This window comes from Oncorhynchus gorbuscha, linkage group LG03 (genome assembly GCF_021184085.1).
Source record: "Oncorhynchus gorbuscha isolate QuinsamMale2020 ecotype Even-year linkage group LG03, OgorEven_v1.0, whole genome shotgun sequence".
Lineage (NCBI taxonomy): Eukaryota > Metazoa > Chordata > Actinopteri > Salmoniformes > Salmonidae > Oncorhynchus > Oncorhynchus gorbuscha.
In genome coordinates, this window is record NC_060175.1 from 55,163,924 (window position 1) to 55,185,807 (window position 21,884).

Consider the following 21,884-nt stretch of genomic DNA (forward strand, 5'->3'; position numbering starts at 1 on the left):
GTTGCTCATATTTAACATGTCTCTCCTACATGACCCAACATGTTACTTACTTTGGCCCGGTATCTAAAGCCAAAGCCAGATCATTTCAGAGGAACCGTACATTATGTAGTGTAGAGCAGATCAGCACACGCTGACCGTCCGTTCCGGCCGGCCCAGCAGACAGGCGGTTGCTCGTCTCCTCTCCTGCCTGCCTGCATATGAACCCAGCGAGTCACCTCCCCTGCTCAACTCACCTCATTAACATTCCTTCGTGGGACAGCAGGGACGCGTTGTGAGGCCAACACAGACATGTCTGGCCTCCAGCAAAGCTCTCTCAGTAAACACAGACCCTGGATGATGAGCTGTGAGTGGCCAGGTTCGAGCTGCTGTGACGGGCTAGGGCTTGGCCCTCGCAGGGTTCAGGCAGGCCCTATTTGCCGGCCCTGGCCGAAGGCAGCTCGGGGGAGGCAGACTAAGCTCCGATATCTGATGGCAGCCTGTCATTTAACCTAGAGACATTTTTCTGTCCTCTAAGACTTGTTTGCTAATGCAGCACTTTTTCTTAGAAAAGAAAGTGGTCCTTTGAGTAAAAAAAGGTGCTACAGATGTGGTTAAATATATTGGCACCCATGCACTTTTCTTAAATAATTCTGTATTTCTTCTCAAATAAGTTGACATTTAAAAAAAATTGCTTATTGGATTTTCAACATTGCAGAACCAATGTTATTTTTACAAACTAGCTTAGTAGTTGCTCGCACAGCCTTTGGCCAAGATAACTTCAGACAAATGTTTCTTGTAGCCATCAACGAGCTTGCTGCACCTTTCTACTGACAATTTGGCCCCCTCTAATTCTTAAATTTTTCAGGGGTGCCCTTCACCAACTGCTGTTTTCAGATCTCGCCCTTGGTTATGGATGTGATTCAGATATGGACTCCTCACTGACAACTCCAAAACAGTCCTGGGTGCTTTTTGATGTGCATTTAGGGTTGTTGTCCTGCTGGAAGACCCACAACCTTCATGGAGAGCCCATTTTTGGAAACTGGGTTGAATATTGCACTCCTCCAAAACACATTGATAATCTGCTGATTTCATTTCGCTTGCACACGTTCAAGGCCATCAGTGCCAGAGGCAGAAAAGCAACCACACAGCATTATCAATCCCCCATCTCTGATTGTAGGGACATGCTTCATTTATACTGGTAAGTATGTCGGTCAAGGTATGACAGAAATTGGTGCCTGAGAAGTCAAGGTGAACACATTAACTTTCTCGAATTACAAAGAGAATTTACAACCCCTTCACGGATCTCCAACCACAGACCAAAAATATGCAGAGTGACTGTTCGCACTGTAAGAGGAGATATATTAACTGGCCAAAGGAAGTGACATGCGGTGGTGGCTGGCTCAACCATGTCGTCATCTAGGCCAGGGCAGACATCTGATGTAGCCGGCGGGCACAGGCACAGTCTCTCCCCTTCCCCTGTCCCCATCCCCCTGTCCAAAATTAGCCTGGACCATGAGCCTGGCCCAGAATAGGAGGCGGGTGGCATGGTGGCACGGCGCTAAGCCCTCCGGGTCCACAGCTGGAGCGCTCTAGACAAGGGGCCCCGTGGGGGCCTCCTGGCCCATCACCTGCTTCCTGTAAAGCAATTTGTTATAGAGTTGTCACTGTAAAATCTACAGCCTGTCCTGGAGGTAAAGAAAGACAGGGTCACATGTAATGAGGATACCGCTGCCTCAGTCTGGCTGTGATGTAACCGAAGGGAAGGACACACACTTTGGGCTTTGCATGTAGCTGTGGGTATACTATGTGGGTCTTTGCATGTACAGCAAGGCACATGTGCGCTGTGTTTAAGAAAAGTACAACCAAGATCTATCATGTCATATAATTAGGCAAACAATAATTTCATGAGGTTTCTGAATCACCCCCCCCCCCCCACCCCCCTCGCCCCCCCTTGCTCCCAGGAGAGACACACACATACCAGCACCACCTCCACTGTCTGTGTGCTGGTATTTTTAGGCAGCTGCTGTATTGTTTTTGACCTTTACTTAGGTGTGTGACTAATGCTTCTGGATTTGTGCTGATTAATATGACCCCACACACACATGCTCCCATTGTCCAGCGGCCTCTTCCTTAGCTGCGCAAAGCCCAAGCACACAGCACCTAGCAACTACAACTGAACCGTGGTAAGTACAAGGCCAGGAGTGTCCTTGAACATAGCTTCGTTTCCACATTAACCAGATGAGCTGCTGAACACTATCTGCCCAGAGTCTTGTCTGTAATGAGGGCAGGATGCCAATACACTTCCATTGAATAAAAAGATACTGTGAACTTGAACTGTGATGTTGAGTATTAAGTCGCCCACTGGGTGTTTGTTTGACAGGTAAGTGGCCATAAGTCAGAAGAAGTGGATGGATCTGACCTCAAGGTCAGGGTGAGTTATGCATGACCAGACCTCTCAAAGTGGAGCAGGCAGGCCAGCAGCAGCACAGCTTCTGCTCTTCTTCTATATGCAGACCCAGGACATAACTTTACCTGGCCTTAAGGTCAACTTCTCTTGTTCTTCCCCCTAACCTATAGGATCTCCTACCGTCAAACAATAATAGCTCTTCAAATATAGACACGACTACATGAACGTTTTGACCAAGGTCCATTGTCAAGGGGATTCAAGATTGCCATGCTTCAAAGGAAAACATTTACTACGGCATCACAATTGATATGCTAGTCCATAAGATGTTTGTTCTAAAGTATAGAGGTTATAGGTGAAGTTCATTTAAGGTTTAGGGTAAGCGATAGAGCGTTTAAAATCATATATTTGAAAGACCTTGTACTTCCATCCTTTGCAGTGTGGCCAGATAGTGGCAACCATTTGTTCTCAAAGGCATCCAGCTGAGAACCAATGGCAGGCCAGGCCAGACATGTGCTGAAACAGCCAACCAACCTCTGGGGCAGATTATGAGGTCTTTCAGTCTATCACTATGGAGATACCAAGTTCCTGGTTAATGATGTGTCAAAGCATGAAAGCTTGACCTCTCATAGTTGAAGGTGCCCCAAGCGAAACTTTCTCCAGCGCTTGCTGGGCTGACACAATGAAACTCCAGTCACATACCTGTTTAACTCCCACATCATAGCTTACAATGCTATGTACGAAACATAACATCTAGATAAGGAAAGTTGACGTCATCTCAAGAACATCAGTAGATGTGATTTATGGGAGTTGTCCACCTCATTGGAAAGCTCACAACCACTCTTTTCGCTATGTCTATGCTCTTGCATGTGCACTCACAGTTGTACAATACGGTTTCAATAACGTTCTGTTTGTTCTCTCGTTTCTGTTTAATTGGTCATTTCACAGATACATCTGATAGGCCTAAGCAGTGTGCCAATGTGCAATTATCTCCTAAAATAAACTGCAGATTGTGTGGTCCCAGCTGTGTGGTCCTCATAGTAAATTGTTTTTTTTTTATGGGCTTAACACAACACCACCATTTGCATGTAAGCAGTGAAATATATAAAACTTTTGGGCTGTTTCTTACATTGACATGTATTTAGATAATAAACATTGATGTATTAGGCTGTGTTTCATGAGGGAAATGGTGGACAAAAGGAAATGAAGGGCAATTGGATGAAAAGGACACCAACACCAAGCAACATGTAACGATTTTCTTCTTCCTCTGACTAGGAGTATGAGAGATCGGACCAATGAGCAGCGTGGTAATAAATCATAGTGGGTTAACAGGCTGCCTAAGAATGGTTCTCAATCAGAGACAACGATAAACAGCTGCCTCTGATTGGGAACCATACCAGTCCAAACACAGAAATACAAAAACATAGAACAACACATAGAATGCCCACCCCAACTCAAGCCCTGACCAAACTAAAATAGAGACATAAAAAGGGAACTAAGGTCAGGATGTGACACAACATGAAACTAGAATATCACCACTGTCATCCATAATTTCCTGAACTAATTTCTGCAGTTTTCATTTGGTTGGAGCCACATCATACATGCTCTGTTACTATTTCTTAACTATTATAGGGCGTGTAAAGGAACAATAGGGGAACTTATTGCCTATTCGCATAAGAAATAGTTTGATTCCTTGATTATTTTAGTTCCATATGACTCGGTATTTTTTTTAAGCAATTGAGATGAAAAACCTATTTGGGTAATTTTCCACATTAGTGCGCATCGAAACGGTTTGTCATCAGTCAATGAGGGTGTCAAAATCTTTCCAATATGGGGATCACCAATATTTAAACGGCTATGTAGGCTAGATAACTTTTACATGCCTATATCTAAATATACCGAAGTCCCTCACCTCACCGTGCACATACCAGTGTTTGTAATTGTCTAACAAAGGGGGGGGGGGCATGGACAGCTGACATGCTGGTGCAGTGTTTTCTTCCTGCGGCGCATCTTCAGTCCCGACTGAGAAGAGGAGCGCGGAGTAGCTATCTGTCTCATCCTCGGACAGATGAGTGACTGACTTTTTTCAGTGTCATCATTTTTCAGCGTCTGTTATACCTGTGTTTGGGTTGGCAACTTTTTCATCTTCACCTGCTATTCACGTCGAATGTCTAACAAATAGCCTAGGCTACAACAGAACACCCAACAGCAGAGGAAATAGTTATCGTTGGCAACAGAACATCTGTTTGGACATTTGGGACAGTTTCTCAGAAGATGTGTCTTCATTCGATTTACTTTTCCTAGACCGACTTTTGATAAGCACTGACTCGATAAATAAGAGATAAACACTTAGAAAACATCTTTTCAAGGCGTCAATGAACTGACAATACATCAAATTAGCCTTTTGAAACTGGATGGATAGAATATTTCAACTTCTTTAGATAGACAGGTTTCCCTCAATGATGATCAGCAAACCATCGCCAAGGACTTTTATCACTCATTATATGTTGTATGCCGTCTGTTCATGAAATTAGAAATGTTTTGTTTCTTCAAAACCCGAGGATATTCCAGGAACAGGACGGGGTCTCGAAATGGGATACTATCCCGACACCCCTCAAGGATATACTTCACCTTTATTCTGCTGCTTCTCATCTTCACACCTAGAGCAGATTCTTCTTGGTGGTGAGTGGTGTCTTTCATATGCACTTGATGCTGCAGAAATAATCCTATCATTTCTGTCCAAGATTACATCTATAATTGAAGTCATTGACATCCAAGATTAGATATGAGTTTCCAGTAGTTTGGGATGACCAGTTGTCTTAATTAGCTAATTATAAGACGTTCCAAGACCTATTAATGTTGGCTATTTAGGAGTACAAAATATAAATTAGGAGAAATCATATGGCCTAATGCATATATGCTATAAAGTATGGATTAAATATACAATTATAAACTGGGTGGTTTGAGCCCTGAATGCTGATTGGCTGAAAGACCTGATATATCAGACCATATACCACGGGTATGACAAAACATTTATTTTTACTCTCCTAATTATGTTGGTAAACAGTTTCTAATCGCAATAAGGCACTGGGTGTTTGTGGTGTATGGCCGATATACCACGGCTAAGGACTGTATCCAGCCACTCCACATTGTGTATTGCATAAGAACAGCCCTTAGTCGTGGTATAATGACCATGTACCACACCCCCAAGATTCGAGATTCAAATTATCCTAGGAATGCAGGAGATTGGGAAATAACTTAAAGTTATATATCAGTTATGTGGCAAACAAATTCAAGAATAGTTTAACACAATAAAACCTTTGTAGTCAATACCTCCATCACACCTTAGAGTCAGACCTATACCCTGCTGGTACTTGTGAAGAAATTGCTGTCAGGCTCCAATTCCAACAGCCACAGGGGGGAATGTGTCTGGATAGGAGTTTTATAACATCAATAGTCTATCAAGTGAGATCAACCAACAGCACCACACTGTCTGGTGTTCATGAAGATTCATGGACTCAGGGACTTTCCACTATCAATCTTTCATATTAGAAGTGTGGTGCAGGCAGTGGTGCAAGAAAAAGTGTTCCTTGATGATTTCTCTTGAGGGTAAGAACCAAGGGTGAATAAAGGAAGTAATAAAGGCAGTGAAACACTGCTCTTATGCCACAATACTCCAATCTTACTGCACAGAACATGGTAAACCAGCTTTCAGCTAGTGGCAAAATAAAAATAAATAGTTGTGTTCTTATAGTTGATCATCCAAACCACGATAATACCACATACGTTAAAACATTTTTTATTTATTATTTTTTTACATTTTATGTGAGACATTTTAGAAATGGATATTTTCATAAAAAAATCCCTGTGGTATTGTTGAAAAAGCTTCTCTGTCTCACAAAATATTATTATAAAAAGAAGTTAGTGCAATTAAACAGTGAAGTGAGGCGGAGCGGGGAGACGTGGTAGATCTCTCCAAGGATCTACATATTTATCTAATCATGATTTATATAGTCCGGGGTTACTTCCAACGTGATTGTGATTATTCAGATAAGAAGTAGTGTGTTTTCTGGTGTGCTGGATTGATTGTCCTCTCTCCAAACTAAGTATGAGGCGTAGAGACAGTCAGGGTCTTTTGGCTCAGTTCTCTACTCTCTCTATGGAGAGAATAAACACTGTGTGCCTCTGCTCTGCTTTATTGCTCAGACTCAGGCAGCAGGGAAGGGAGGCAGATTTTTTTATGTGGGGGGGGGGGGGGGGGGGTGACAACCATAACAGGAGTGGAAACACTTTTCTGTTTCTGTATCGGTGGCACGACAAATAATGTAGCTGTGATTAAGCCTGGCAGTAATGATGTCCGGTCATCACAGGGAGAGGGAGAGTTAGTTTACAGGGAGAGGGAGAGTTAGTCACACTGTATGGCTGCTGCACTGCACTCAGTGTTTCTGTTCTAGTCTCAGGGGTCTCTCCTAGTTAACTGTGTGGATTCTTTCCTATCTGTGAAAGAGCATCTGACGGTCTCACATTTCATAAACAACACTGTCCTCTGATGTACCATTTATGGCATCTGTAGCCGCGTGGGATTGACAATGAAGCGGGACTGAATTGTTAAATGCATACTTTGTATAGAATTCCTGCGGTTCAATCGCCAATTCAATTAATGATGAAAATCCATTGATTCTTGAAGAATATAACTTGTCACACATCTTTCTCGACCTAACTTCAAATCTGTACGCCTATGTAGATATTCCATTAAAAATCAGCCGTCTCCAGCTACAAAAGTCATTAACAATGTCTACATTATATTTCTGATCAATTTGATGTTATTTTAATGGACAAAAAATTGCTTTTCTTTCAAAACAAGGACATTTGTAACTGACCCCAAACTTTTGAACGGTAGTGTTTATACAAAAGTATGTGGATACCCCTTGAAATTCGAGGATTCGGCTATTTCAGCCACACCAGTTGCTGACATGTATATAAAATTGAGCGCAAAGCCATGCAATCTCCATAGACAAATATTGACAGTAGAATGGCCTTTCTGAAGAGCACAGTGACTTTTAAAGTGGAACCATCATAGGATGCCACATTTCCAAGTTTGTAAAATGTATGCCCTGCTAGAGCTGCCCCGGTCAACTGTAAGTGTTGTTATTGTGAAGTGGAAACGTCTAGGAGCAACAACGGCTCAGCCACGAAGTGATAGGCCACATAAGCTCACAGAACTGGACCACCGAGTGCTGAAGCGCGTAGCACTCACTACCGAGTTCCAAACTGCCTCTGGAATCAACGTCAGCACAAGAACTGTTAGTCCAGAGCTTCATGAAATGGGTTTCCATGGCCGAGCAGCCATGCCAAGCGTCGGCTAGAGTGGTGTAAAGCTTGCTGCCATTGGACTCTGGAGCAGTGGAAACATGTTCTCTGGAGTGATGAATCACACTTCACCATCTTGCAGTTTGACGGACAAATCTGGGTTTGGCGGATGCCAGGAGAACGCTACCTGCCCCAATGCATAGTGCAAACTATAAAGTTTGGTGGAGGATGAATAATGGTCTGTGGCTTTTATTCATGGTTCAGGGCTATGCCCCTTAGTTCCTGATCGACGACCAGGTTTCCACATACACTACATGACCAAGCGTATCTTGTTCTTTAACATGTTTTTTTTTTTAAATGGACATCTGTTTGTGCACAACAATAGTCCCTGGCAGTTTTACTGGCCTACTGACAATGCACCTGTCTATCTGATCTGCAGGTACATTGGAGCCCTGGGTGCACGGGTGATCTGTGACAACATTCCAGGCCTGGTGAATAAGCAGCGCCAGCTGTGCCAGCGCCACCCGGATCTCATGCAGTCTATTGGGGAGGGTGCCAAGGAGTGGATCCGTGAGTGCCAGCACCAGTTCCGTCACCATCGCTGGAACTGCAGCACGCTGGACCGAGACCACACTGTCTTTGGTAGGGTCATGCTGCACAGTAAGTCTGTTTCAGTGTGTTCATCTCTCTCTCTCTGTGTGTTCAGTATTCAATCACTTGCATCTTGGATGTAAGATTCACCACATGAATCTGATTCAACACATACACGTTTTCACATTGGTGGTTGTAGGCAATAGCAGAACATTGTGAGGGACCGCTTCCTTGCCTTTTAGACTTACTCATATTCAAGCCTTAAGGGTATAGCTATGTATATCTTAGCTCAATACATAATACAACAGTTCCCTTCCATATATGTCTCCTTTGTTTTCCCCTCTCCAATAAGGTAACAGGAGAACGTACTAGTTGCCATTTCCAGTTGTACAATACCCAGAGAGAATGTGTGCAAGTAAATGTATCTAGTTTCACCTTCTCCAGGAATGAGGAGGGTTGGAGAAAGTGGATATTCTCCGAAAACTAGTAGCAGATAGAGTGATCCACAAGGGTGATGTCTAAACAGTAATAGGAGATGTAAATATTTGGGTAGATGTTTCTGGCAGGCAGACAAAGCCGTACTCCCTGACATATTGCCTGTGTTCTGGTTCATTGCGTGAGGAGGAATGAAAACTAGAGGTGGGTGGGAAAAGCAGACCAAATAACCCTGAATCTGCTCTCCTCTGAAATGAAAACATACCTAGTGACTGAGAAAGCTGCCATCTGTGCAAATTAAAGAGTGACAGATGTTTATTAAGCCTTCGCAGAAGGCAGGAATCGTGGTCACAGGAAGGTAATAGTCAAACACGCATAGGCAGTCAAAAACGAACAATACCTAACAACCATACAAACATAAAGAACTGAACTAAATAGGGACCTGATGAGACCAGGTGAAATTAAGGAACAAAAATGAAAGACAGGGCTACGTTACAGGACAAAGAGAAAAAAACACAAGATTGACTAAGTAAAGAAAAGCAGAACCTTACAGTACCACCCCCCCCCCCTCCCCATGGGAGGCTCCTGACAACCTAGGAGGGTGGAGCGGGCGGGCAGGGGAGCAGAGGCGGACGCCTACCTCAGGGGCGAGGTCCGGCAAGCTGGTTCGACAAGGTCATGGACTGACCCAGCGTCAAGGCTGATGTCCAGTGGGTCTGTTCGGGGGTCGGCCCCAAGTTCAGGGAGCGGGACGATCCGGACGGTTATGGTGAAATGCCTGAATCATCTCTGGGTCAAGGATGTCTTGGTCGGGGACCCAGGACCAGTATTCAGCTCCATAACCTTCCCAGTCCACTAGGTAGTGGATGCGACCTCTCAGGCGTTTGGAATGAAGGATGGCCCGTATGGCGTAGGCATACGTAGGCATCCTGTAGAGGACTGTAGGTGACTGGTTTTAACAGAGACACATGGAAGGACGAGAAGATTTTATACTGATGGGGTAACTGGAGGCTGTACATGACAGGGTTGATGTGATGGGTTATCTTGAAGGGACCAATGAAGTATGGACAAAATTTTTGCAGGGGAGGCGGAGCCGGATGTCTCTGGTAGAGAGCCACACACGCTGTCCGGGTGAAAGAGTAGTGTAGGTCGGCGGCGTCTGTCGGAAAAGTGTTTCTAGGTATTAGATGCTTCCTGCAGATGCCAGTGAGCGGTCTCCAATACCCGCTCACAATGCCGAAACCAGTCGTTGACAGCTGGGCCACTACCAGGCTCCGCCTCCCAGGGAAACATGGGGGGTTGGTAACCAAGGACACACTGAAACGGAGTAAGGCGGAGGGATGAGTGCATGAGTGAGTTCTGAGCATATTCAGCCAAGGCTACATAATGACCCCAGTCGTGTGGAGAGCCAGAACATTGATGGCGAGGTACTTGCCTATTTCTTGGTTCAGGTGTTCTGTCTGCCCCTGGGTCTGGGGTGGTACTTGGGAGAGAGACTGAGGGCGACCCCCAGTCGGTCACAGAAGGCTCGACACACCAGGGAGACAAACTGGGGCCCACGGTCAAAGACGATGTCCTCTGGAATCCCACACAGATGGAACACCTGCTGGAACATACACACCGCCAATTCCATGGCGTTAGGTAGATGAGGAAGAGGAACCAGATGATACATTTTTGAAAAATGGCCTACTATGACAAGGTTGGTGGTGTTACCAGAGAATTCAGGAAGGTCTGTGATGAAGTCAACATCTATGTGGGACCAGGGTCTGTGAGGGATTGGCAAAGGTTGAAGCTTCCCGGAAGGGGGACGACAAGGGCTATTGGTTTGGACTCAGACTGGACAGGAGAGTGCGTAATCCTTTATGTTGAATGCCAATGAGGACCACCAGAATTTACGGGCTAGAAGTTCAGTGGTTTGTGTAATGTACGGATGTCCTGACCCTAAGGACGTGTAACACAATTGCATCAGTTGGGGTCTAACAGCTGCTGGTATGTAACTCTTTCCAGCTGGTGTCTCAGGAGGAGCTGGGTCTGAGGTTAGGGCTTCTTGTATGGCCGAATGAACCTCCCACTGTACCGGTCCCATAATGCAAGAGGGAGGAAGAATGGGTGTAGGTCAAACTGGCAGGAGAGAGCATCAGCTTTTATGTTTTTCTTTCCAGGGATGTAAGTAACATGAAAATGGAAGCGTGTGAATAAGAGCGCCCAACGGGCTTGTCTGGAGTTTAACCTCTTGACCCCTCTGATATATTCCAGATTACGATGATCTGTTAGGACGATAAAGGGATGTTGTGCACCAACTAACCAGTGGTGCCACTCCTCGAGGGCCAGCTTGATGGCGAGGAGTTATGTTCCCCACATCGAAATTCCTCTCAGCAGGGGATAACTTCCAGGAGAAGAAGGCACAGGGATGTGATTTGGGAGATGTTCCCACCGATTGAGAGAGTATGGCTCCTACTTCAGAGGCATCTACCTCCAGGGTGAAAAGAAGGGTCGGATCAGGTTGGCGAAGGACAGGAGCTGATGTGAAGAGGCGTTTCAAATTGTTGAACGCAGTCAGGGCAGTCCATTGAAGGGTCTTGGTCTTTTGGCTGGTAAGGGCAGTGAGGGGAGTGGCAGTCAAACAGAAGTTCCGATTGAACCGGCGATAGAAGTTGGAGAACCCAATTAAACATTGGAGTTCCTTAACGGTGGTGGATTTGGGCCAGTTACTGACGGCTGTGACTTTGTTCTCATCCATGCTGACCCTTCCAGGTGTCAGTACGAAGATGAGGAAGTTTACTGAGGTTACATGGAAGGTGCTCTTTTCAGTCTTCACATAAAGGTTATGGTCAAGGAGCCGTTGAAGAACCTTTTGCACATGCTGTATGTGTTCCTTCAGGGAGTAGGAGTAAATCAGGACGTCATCAATGTAGACGATGAGAACGCTTGATAATATCCTGGAAAATTGGAAAGTTGATCATATCCTGGAAAACTTTGTTCAAATAGGATTGGAAGACGGTGGGAGTGTTTGTAAGGCTGTATGGCATGACCAGGTATTTATAGTGCCCTTGAGTGGTGATAAAGGCCGTCTTCATTCGTCATCTTCATGTATACGGACAAAGTTATATGCACTTCGCAGGTCGAGTTTAGTATAGATGTTGTCGCGGCCCACTTGTTCAAGGGTCGCTGGGATCAGAGGAAGAGGGAAATGGTTCTTGACCGTGACGTCATTCATTGAACGATAATCAACACATGGACGGAGGCCACCGTCTTTTTTTCCAATGAAGAAGAAGCTGGATGCAGCCAGGGAAGAAGAAGGATGAATTCAACCGTTTGAGTGATCCATCAATGTAGTTCTCCATTGCCTCATTTTCCGGGATAGATAGGAGGTAATCATGGCACTTCGGTGGGGACACTCCAGGGAGTAGGTCAATAGCACAGTCTCCTGGACGATGTGGTGACAGAGTGGAGACCTTGGTTTTGCTGAAGACATTGCTGTACTGGGCATATTCAGATGGTATTGTGGGTGGCACTGCAGAGGCAGAGTCGTCAATGGTGGTGTCTCAGCTTACCTCTGCAAGGTAAGCTGAGACAACTGGAGAAGCAGGTAGAAGACCAGGACAATAGTTCACCTTGTTGCCACGAGATGGTAGGGTGTTGACGACAAAGCCAGGGGTGTCCGAGGTTGAGTGGCTGTTTGGGGGATGAGAGTTCCATGAGATGAATGGTTTCGGTGTGGAAACTCGAATCTGGAGGATGACGCTCTGTGTCAAGTGCGTGATGAAGCCCGTGCCCAATGGCTGCCCGTCCTGTGTGTTAATCCTTAAGGGAGGGTTGACAGGTGTTAGATTAATGTCAAGCTCTTGTACTAGCTGGTGATTGATAAAATTACCTTCTTCTCCCGAATCTATCAAACCTTCTACATACTTGGTAATCCCCTTCACGGTTATTAATACTGGGACGGCGAATTGCTTCTAGGAGATATTTAGAAATAAGGACACACTTACCTGCATGGCAGCGAGGGGACCCTTCTCATCTCTCCGTGGGGGGCGAACAGGGTAATGGCTGAGTAGATGATCTTTCCCTTCACAGTATAGGCAGAGCCCTTCTTGTATCCACTTTTGACATTTGATTTACGGGAGAGGAACATTGCCCAACTGCATGGGCTCTGGAAGACAGGCTAGCTCCACCTGAAGTTCCCTGTTAACCTCTCTAGGATAGGGGATGCTTTCCCTAGCAAAAGCCAGGGAAAATGCAGCGCGGCAAATTCAAATAAAATTATATAAAAATCAAACTCATTAAATCACACATGTAAGATACTAAATTAAAGCTACACTCGTTGTGAATCCAGCCAACATGTCAGATTTTAAAAAGGCTTTTCGGCGAAAGCATAAGAAGCTATTATCTGATTATAGCACAACAGTAAACGAAGAGAGTATCATATTTCAACCCTGCAGGCGCTACACAAATCGCAGAAATAAAATATAAATCATGCCTTACCTTTGACGAGTTTCTTTTGTTGGCACTCCAATATGTTCCATAAACATCACAAATAGTCATTTTGTTCGATTAATTCCGTCCATTTATATCCAAAATGTTCATTTATTTGGCGCATTTGATCCAGAAACAAACAGCTTCCAATTTGCGCAACGTCACTACAAAGTATCTCAAATGTTACTTGTAAACTTTGCCAAAACATTTCAAACTACTTTTGTAATACAACTTTAGGTATTTTTAAACATTAATAATCAATCAAATTGAAGACGTGTCTATCTGTGTTCAATACAGGAAGACAACAAACCAACTACTTTTCAAGTCTTGCGCAACTCTCAACAGTGTTACCCAGTTCCTATATGGCCGTACTTCTTCATTGCACAAAGGAATAACCTCAACCAAATTCCAAAGACTGGTGACATCCAGTGGAAGCGGTGGGAACTGCAAACAAGTGCCTAAGAAATATAGTTTCCCAATGAGAACACACTGAACAGACAGAGACCTCAAAATAAAACATCTGAATGGTCAGTCCTCTGGGTTTTGCCTGCTACATAAGTTCTGTTATACTCACAGACATGATTCAAACAGTTTTAGAAACTTCAGAGTGTTTTCTATCCAAATCTACAAATCTATAATATGCATATCTTATATTTTATATCTTATATTTTTGGCATGAGTAGCAGGAAGTTGAAATTGGGCACGCTATTTATCGAAAAGTGAAAATGCTGCCCCCTATACCTTAAGAAGTTAAGCCCTCTTCGGTAGACAGTAAGAAAAAGCAGCCTCATTCCATCCACTCCCTGCAGCCATGGTGCAGAACTCGAGGGCATACTCGTCAGCTGAATTGTGTTCTTGTTGAATTTCTATGAGGAGGTCTCCTATAGGATGACCGGAGGGAGATTGATCGAATACCTTTTTGAAGTGGGTGTGGAAATGGGGCTCAGATTCGAGTTCTGTGCTGTCGGCAGTCCATATGGCGGTGGCCCAATCCAGGTCTTTGCCTGTGAGTAAAGACAACAAAATCCACCCTGCTCTTGTCGGTGGCGAAGATAGTGGGGTTGTGTTTAATGTATTTGCTGCATTGAATCAGAAATCTTTGACATTTCCCAGGTGAACCGTCATATTTTCCCGTCATGAATATGAATGAAGGAGGGCTATGGGTTACGATACCTGGCATCGGAGGAGTAGGGATAGGTTGGCGGAGAAGACGGAAGTTGGCGGATTTTCTCCTTACGCTCCTCTTGCTGGGTTAGGCACCGCTCTAGCTCCGCTGAATCCATTCCGTTTTTAGGTGAGGTATTCTGTAATGAATACTCAGGGAGAAAAATGTGTAGGCTCACAGGCAGGGCGCGGCAAATATTTATTAATCCTTCGCAGAAGGCAGGAATCGTGGTCACAGGCAGACAATGGTCAACCACAGGTAGGCAGTCAAAAACAAACAATACCTCACAACCATACAAGCAGAAAGAACTGAACTAAATAGGGAGCTGATGAGACCAGGTGAGACACGAACGCAGGTGAAATCAATGAACAAAAATTAAAGACAGGGTTTTTACGTTCCAGAACACAAAAAACAAAAATACAAGGGTTGACTAAGAAAAGAAAGCAGAACCTGCTGTACATGGACTGATTGTACACGAACATTGTACAGAGAAAACCAAACCTATTTGACTCAAAAAATGTTGTGCTCTATATTTCATTCTATATATATTTGAACAGTGTCTGTGTTCCATGTTTCAAGAAGCGTAGACACTGTTTACATTCAGATAGCATGGGACACAGCACACACAAACAAGATTTGAATCAAATATAGGCATGTTTGTTTCTGTGCAATGTCTTTGGACTATGCAAGTCCAAAGCTTTCAGTTGGGCATATGTTAGTGTTCATAGCATGAAATCTGCTCTAGATGATGTACCGTAACTGCTGTGTAACGACATGGTTACTCCAACAAAACAAACTTCGCCTGTATAAGACTGACTTCGTTTATATATATAAAACCAACCTGAGGCCACGTGTTTGAAGAGTATATTGTTACAAGCAATATGTCTAAAAAATAAGCAAAATCAAAAAGGGTAGTTTTGAGATAATAATATTCATATTTTTAATGTTGAACAAATTCATGTGAAAATGTGTATTTCAGAATCTAGAATTGCTCCATATTTGAGGGAATACTATAAGGAGGATAATGACTCCAAGATGTTGTCTGTATCATGTATGGTTCACAGATCATAGGGTCTTACAGGAGGCATGTATAGGTTTAAAAAGGGTCTAAAATGGCAATTTTCATCGTTATTTTCTCCCCTAAATTTTTTATACAAAGGTAAAAAGGATGTTAAACACCCTTCCTCCCAATGAAGTTCCTATGTGAGAACTTCATTGGGCGTGGAATTGCCCAATGACATCTTCTTACACAAAATCTCCTACCATCATATCACCCCAGGTAGCCGGGAGGCAGCATTTGTGTACGCCATCTCCTCGGCGGGTGTGGTCTATGCAATTACCAGGGCCTGCAGCCAGGGGGAGCTCAAGATCTGCAGCTGCGACGCCCACAAGCGAGGCCGAGCTAGAGACGACAGGGGCGACTTTGACTGGGGCGGCTGCAGCGACAACATCAACTACGGCATCAAGTTCGCCAAGGCCTTCGTCGATGCCAGGGAGAGGATGGTGAAAGACGCTCGGGCGATGATGAATCTACACAACAACCGCTGTGGGCGAATGGTGAGCAATGGCTTCGGGGTTAAGGTGCCGTTTTGCTTTTTTGATACAGGCAGTCCCTTTAAACTAGCACTAGCATATGCTTTAACTACAGTGTAACAACATTGTTGCTACAGTAGAACATACATTGCTAGTACAATTTAAGCCACTGTTGAACTGAATTTTTATAAATACTCTAGACATGAATAGTGAGTGTACTAGGTTGGCCACAGGTGAGGCTTTGTCTCAACCTCTAACGAAATTGTCCAACCTTCTTGATTTCAGGCAGTGAAGCGCTTTATGAAACTGGAGTGCAAGTGTCATGGTGTCAGCGGCTCCTGCGCCCTCAGAACTTGCTGGTTGGCCATGTCGGACTTCCGGAGGACCGGGGACTACCTCCGAAAGAAGTACAACACGGCCATTGAGGTGACCATGAACCAGGATGGCACAGGATTCATGGTGGCTGACAAGGACTTCAAGGGAACCACCAAGAATGAGCTGGTGTATGTAGAAAACTCCCCTGACTACTGCCTCATGGACAGAGCAGCAGGTGGGTCAACTCATGCAGTCATAGATGTTATGTAGGACCAGGAATTTTTCCTCACCACATGACCTGGCAGAGAAAACCCCAGAAGTTTTAGCAATGTCTAAGTGGAAATTAATTTGAAGAGAAATTACATTTCAGTATATGATTCAACATAATATTACATTTAGTCATTATTAAAATGTATAGAGCCTTATTTAAGTACTTATCACCAAACTTGGTGAAAATATTGTCATCAGAAACTTAGCTGCTCTAAGTAAAAAGTATTACCCAGACGCTAAATAATACAGAAGTCTACGCATCAAATACAGCTACGAGAATCCCAGACTCATCTGCCGAAGGCCTGCATACCTTCATGGCTCAGAGTTCAATTATTTGACCTTTAACTTCTCTCTAATTCCAACTGTGTTTTCTCTGCCTTGGTAATCTCTGTCTCTCACGCCCCTCATGTCCTATCACTTCAGCAGAGCATCCAAAGAGCTCTAGAACAGCTAACGGGCTCTGGTTATGATACTTTGGATGTATTGTGTGTTACTGGTATTATCCTCATCTCTGTTAGGCCTATAGTTATAGGTTGACACCTAGTAAATTGCTGTTAAGAAGAGGAGCTATGCTACGCCCCTAGCCTACTACAAGGTGAAGCAATAATCTATTGTATAGGAATTCACACCCTAAGGATACAACAGGGTCATTTTTAAAAATCCTTCTGTGGTCACTATTAAGCTCCACTCCCAAATGCTCAAGGGGAATACCTCCGCTCACACCTATTCTCACACCCTTTCACTCAAGGGCCGGCTGGTCTGTCTTGTGCTCTCTCCACAGGCTCCCTGGGCACGGCAGGGAGAGTCTGCAACAAGTCTTCCAGAGGCACGGACGGCTGCGAGGTCATGTGTTGCGGACGGGGCTACGACACAATGCGTGTCAAACGAGTCACCAAGTGCGAGTGCAAGTTCAAGTGGTGCTGCGCCGTGGAGTGCAAGGACTGCGAAGACACAGTGGACGTTCACACCTGCAAGCCACACAAGAGACCCGATTGGTTGGACCTAACATGACCCTGAGGTCCGGCCTTTCAAAGGATCTAGCAGTGGCCAACTGCATTATGGGATATGTAGTCCCTACTCCCGACTAATTTCTGACCTCCATTACCTCTGGCATGGTTCTCATTTGACAACCCCTTCTAAAGTGACATCCTAAATAACTTTTTGCCAAGGGGCCATATCCCAAATTGGATTGGATGGTGCAGTACTGTATGGTTCTGTTCTATAGGAAGGCAGTCTAAGAGAGTGGTTGGGCCAGGAGAGGGGATAGTTCCTATTTATGTTTTTGTTTGATCGTGTTGATCTGGGGAAATACTATTGTGCTGCTTCCAAAGTGCTAAGGACAGTTTTTCCAACAGAAAATCATTTACACATGATCTGTTGTGGAAATGCAGCACAGGACATTATACTGTGAGCACACCAGAGATGGAGTTAGGATTGTTGGGTGGTGTATATGTTGTTGGTTTTTGCTTGGTTTAAAACTATGTTCTCTTCTAAACTGGTGACCACTTTGCTCAGTGTTTCATCGGTGTTACAATGAAAAGTGGTAAAGTTCTGAAATTGTACTCTGCTTGAGACACTGGACATGGAAAGACTGACTTGTATTCAGTAGTTTAGGAGTGTGAACTTTCTGAAAAAAAGGACATCATGCCTCACCCGACTGGTCAAAACGGCATCGGAATGGACGTACAACAGAAAGTGAATTCAACTCTAACATCCAACTGTTACCACGGGCCAGAGAGCTGCACTATGGACACTAATATAGCCCAATATTGAGCAAAGAAATTCATTTAAAACAAATGCTTCTGCTATGCGAGTCAAGTGAAACCAACACTGTCGTCGGCCGAGGTGGACCGTAACGTCTTCTCTCCCGTTGGTGTGACAGTTACCCTGTCAACCTATTATTGTGCGTGTTCCTAAAAGAATACGGTGTGATGGACGGTAGCTGTCGTCTCTTGCTTTATTATCTATCACTGGTTACTGAAGCTGCTAGCTGCTCTCCCAAGTTAGCATTCTTCACTATGGGGCACTTTCATTATGCAGCCGTACGCAACACCATAGTCATTTCACTCTCGGGGTTGTTTTGTAGGCTACGTGGGGCTCTGACTGATCTGTGAGAGATGAATCACTTTGTGAAACGTGACGTAGAGGAGCTGAGAACCCGGATTGATTTTTCAACTCAACATTCACGAGTGCACATGGGCCTTTGGGGCCAGCGGGATATGACCAATGGAGACCGAACAAATGGTACAAACGAATGACCGAAGGCAGTGAGGTCCATGTGGCGATCACAACTACTTATTAAAGACGTCCGTAAGATGAATGAGATTTCGGTTTGTGTTAAAAAGAGGCGACATTTTCAAATGCAAATGGGCATTGACGTGATTTTAATGCAATGTTCTCAGAACGGTAGGGAGTCGCGGGCCAAGTTGTGCTGTGGTGTTAGTTGGAGTGTTGTTGTCACCTTGGGAGGACCCTAAAATACCACTCTTGTTCTATATTAAACCTTGTTGAGCCTTCTGTCATTCACATCAAATCTCATCCATCCTCATATCTCTGAACATGTGACACTGTCATTGTCACTGACACACAAGGTGATATTCACTGAATCTACTACTCGCTGTTCTTGAGTAATTCATTAAATTATGATAGATTCCACCCCCCCCTCTCCCCTTCCCCCCTCTAATGTCAGCGCTAGGCTCAGCACTCAACGAATCCGTGGTGTAGGTCCTCTAATTACAGCATTACTCTTCCCCGAGCCAAACATGGGAATTATTTATCTATTTCATAGTCTGTGTAAACCAGGGGATATTATGCAGACTGTTTTCTTTCTCACAGAGCATTATTGTAAAACGATTAGTCACATTAATCACTTTCGAAAAAGCTTTTATTGGTCTCTAAATCTTTTTAAAGGGCAAGCGCAACTGTGTCCTTGTGGAAATGTCCTGCCAAATCTCATATAGTATACAGTGGACAGGGAACGGGAAGCGCTTGCTTTGCTTACATCAGTCTTCTAAAATAACCAGCTTGTCACCATCTGCATTCTCCTCCCATCATTGTGATATCTAATGGGCATCTATTTAGTGACAACATGATCACTCTAAAATAGTCTCGGGGGGGGGGGGGGGGTTGAGGATGGAAGACCTAAATGTTTGGCACTAAGTGACACAATGTCTTTATGTTGCCCTTCAATAAAAATAAATGAGTCTATCATAGACAGGGGCGTAGGAGTGACTCTGACAACATGAAAAACATGTTTTACATGCTCGTGACTTTTGAGAAAAGGTTACAGACAAATCTTTTCTTACATACGGGCAAATTTACAAGGCTAAGGGGGCCCTTGCTGAGGGGCACATACTCTGGTACAGTCCAATCAGTCTTAGGGCCATTGCCATTCATACTGTACTGAATACCAGACTGTTCATGTGGATATATTCAATTAAACAACCATTTTGTACTCATTCGCTGCTACTGTATGATTTATTTCCTATTATTATCTCACTTCCCCTGTTTCAGGTTGTTACTGCTGCTGCTCCACATACTGTATGGTTGGAAACTTAACATAATATTTTCCACTTATAATACAGTTATTATACTGTATTATAAACTGGGTGGTTCAAACCCTGAATGCTGATTTTCTGACAACTGTGGTATATCAGACCGCATGTATTTTTACTGCTCTAATTACGTCAGTAACCAGTTTATAATAGCAATAAGGCACCTCGGGTTGCGTCGTGCCTAAGAACAGCCCTTAGCTGGTCATATACCACACGTTCTCGTGGCTTATTGCTTAAATAATAACCAGCAGCATACAGAGTTAAAATCTGTTTTACACAGAACAAAAAATATAAAGGCAACATGTAAAGTCCCATGTTTCATGAGCTGAAATAAAAGATCCTCAATATTTTCCAGGTGCACAAAAAGCTTATTTCTGTCATATTCTGTGCACAAATTTGTTTACATCCCTGTTAGTGAGTATTTCTCCATTGCCAAGATAACCCTTCCACGTGACAGGTGTGGCATATCAAGAATCTGATTAAACAGCATGATCATTTTACAGGTGCACCTTGTGCAGGGGACAATAAAAGACCACTCTAAAATGTGCAATTTTGTCACACAACACAATGCCACATGCCTGAAGTTTTGAGGGAGAGTGTAATTGGCATGTGACCTGAGATACTGCCAGATAATTGAATGTTCAATTCTCTACCATAAGCCGTCTCCAACATCGTTTTAGAGAATTTGGCAGTACATCCAACCGCAGACCACGTGTAACCACGCCAGCCCAGGACCACATCCGGCTTCTTCACCTGCAGGATCGTGTGAAACCAGCCACCCGAACAGCTGATGAAACTGAGGCATATTTCTGTCTGTAATAAAGCCCTTTTGTGGGGCCTGGCTCCCCAGTGGGTGGGCCTATAACCTCCCAGGCCCACGTCCCTGCCCAGTCATGTGATATCCATAGATTAGGGCCTAATTAATGTATTTAAATTGACTGATTTCCTTATATGAACTGTAACTCAGTAAAATCTGTAAGGAGTGACGCTGGAGAGAAGCAGGTACGGGGAGTCAAACATTTAATGGGGAACAGACATAGAACAAGACAGGAACAGAACACGGGTAACATGGACATATGACAATCAATCCCGAAGCAGGGAACAGAGCTTGGGAACAGGCAGATATAAAGAGGGTAATGACACAAGTAATTGAGTCCACATGAGTCCAATGATCGCTAATGCGCGTGACGGGGGGGAAGGCAGGTGTGCGTACTGATGGTGGCTTGAGTGCGTAATGCTGGGGATCCTGGCGCCCTCGAGCGCCAGGGGGAGGAAGAGCGGGAGCAGGTGTGACAAAAATCGTGAGAATTAGTGTTTATTTTTCTGTTCATTTTAATAAATAAAAAAATGAAGCATGAAAGGTCAAACTGAAATTAATCAATCTCCACAAATATCAAAAATGAAATATCATCATGGCTGCCTCTCTCCTGCATGAACTTACCACATGCAGTACACCCTCTAGACATAAGATGCTATCATTTCATCAGAGATAAATCATATAATTCAGATTGATTCACACTATGACAAAGCATCAGTCTGTGAACTCTATGGGCTCGGAGAGGCACTTCTCACTATCTTACCTGTTGCTTTGTGGCCTCTCTGCATGTCTGTCTGTTCATGGCTGTCACTCTCATGATCATGATGACACCAAACAAAGTCTTAACACATGGAACACACCTTCATGACCCATAATCACTGTGATGAAGTTCAAGACATCTAAGCTGAAAGCACTCAAATCTGCCATCTAGTTGCAAGGGTGGTTTCTCTTTTTTTTGACTGGTGGCACATCCATTGCTACCTTGCTGACCCTATGCTGAAGACTAAGACAGTGATTGAGCAAGTAATTCTGTAGCTA

The 21,884-nt window shown here is 44.2% G+C and overlaps 1 protein-coding gene across 2 annotated transcripts; it reads left to right on the forward strand.

The window, feature by feature from the left end:
• Positions 1-4,380: 4,380 nt before the first annotated feature.
• On the forward strand, positions 4,381-19,933 carry wnt2ba (wingless-type MMTV integration site family, member 2Ba). 2 transcript variants are annotated; one of them, XM_046343010.1, is made up of 5 exons: positions 4,381-5,065; positions 8,133-8,353; positions 15,637-15,914; positions 16,176-16,440; positions 17,257-19,933. In XM_046343010.1, the coding sequence occupies exons 1-5, from the start codon at positions 4,908-4,910 to the stop codon at positions 17,484-17,486; spliced, it is 1,152 nt and encodes a 383-aa protein (XP_046198966.1). In that variant the 5' UTR covers positions 4,381-4,907; the 3' UTR covers positions 17,487-19,933. The 2 variants fall into 2 exon arrangements, with proteins under 2 accessions (XP_046198966.1, XP_046198967.1); XM_046343011.1 differs by having other exon boundaries at positions 8,133-8,335.
• The last annotated feature ends 1,951 nt before the right edge of the window (positions 19,934-21,884 follow it).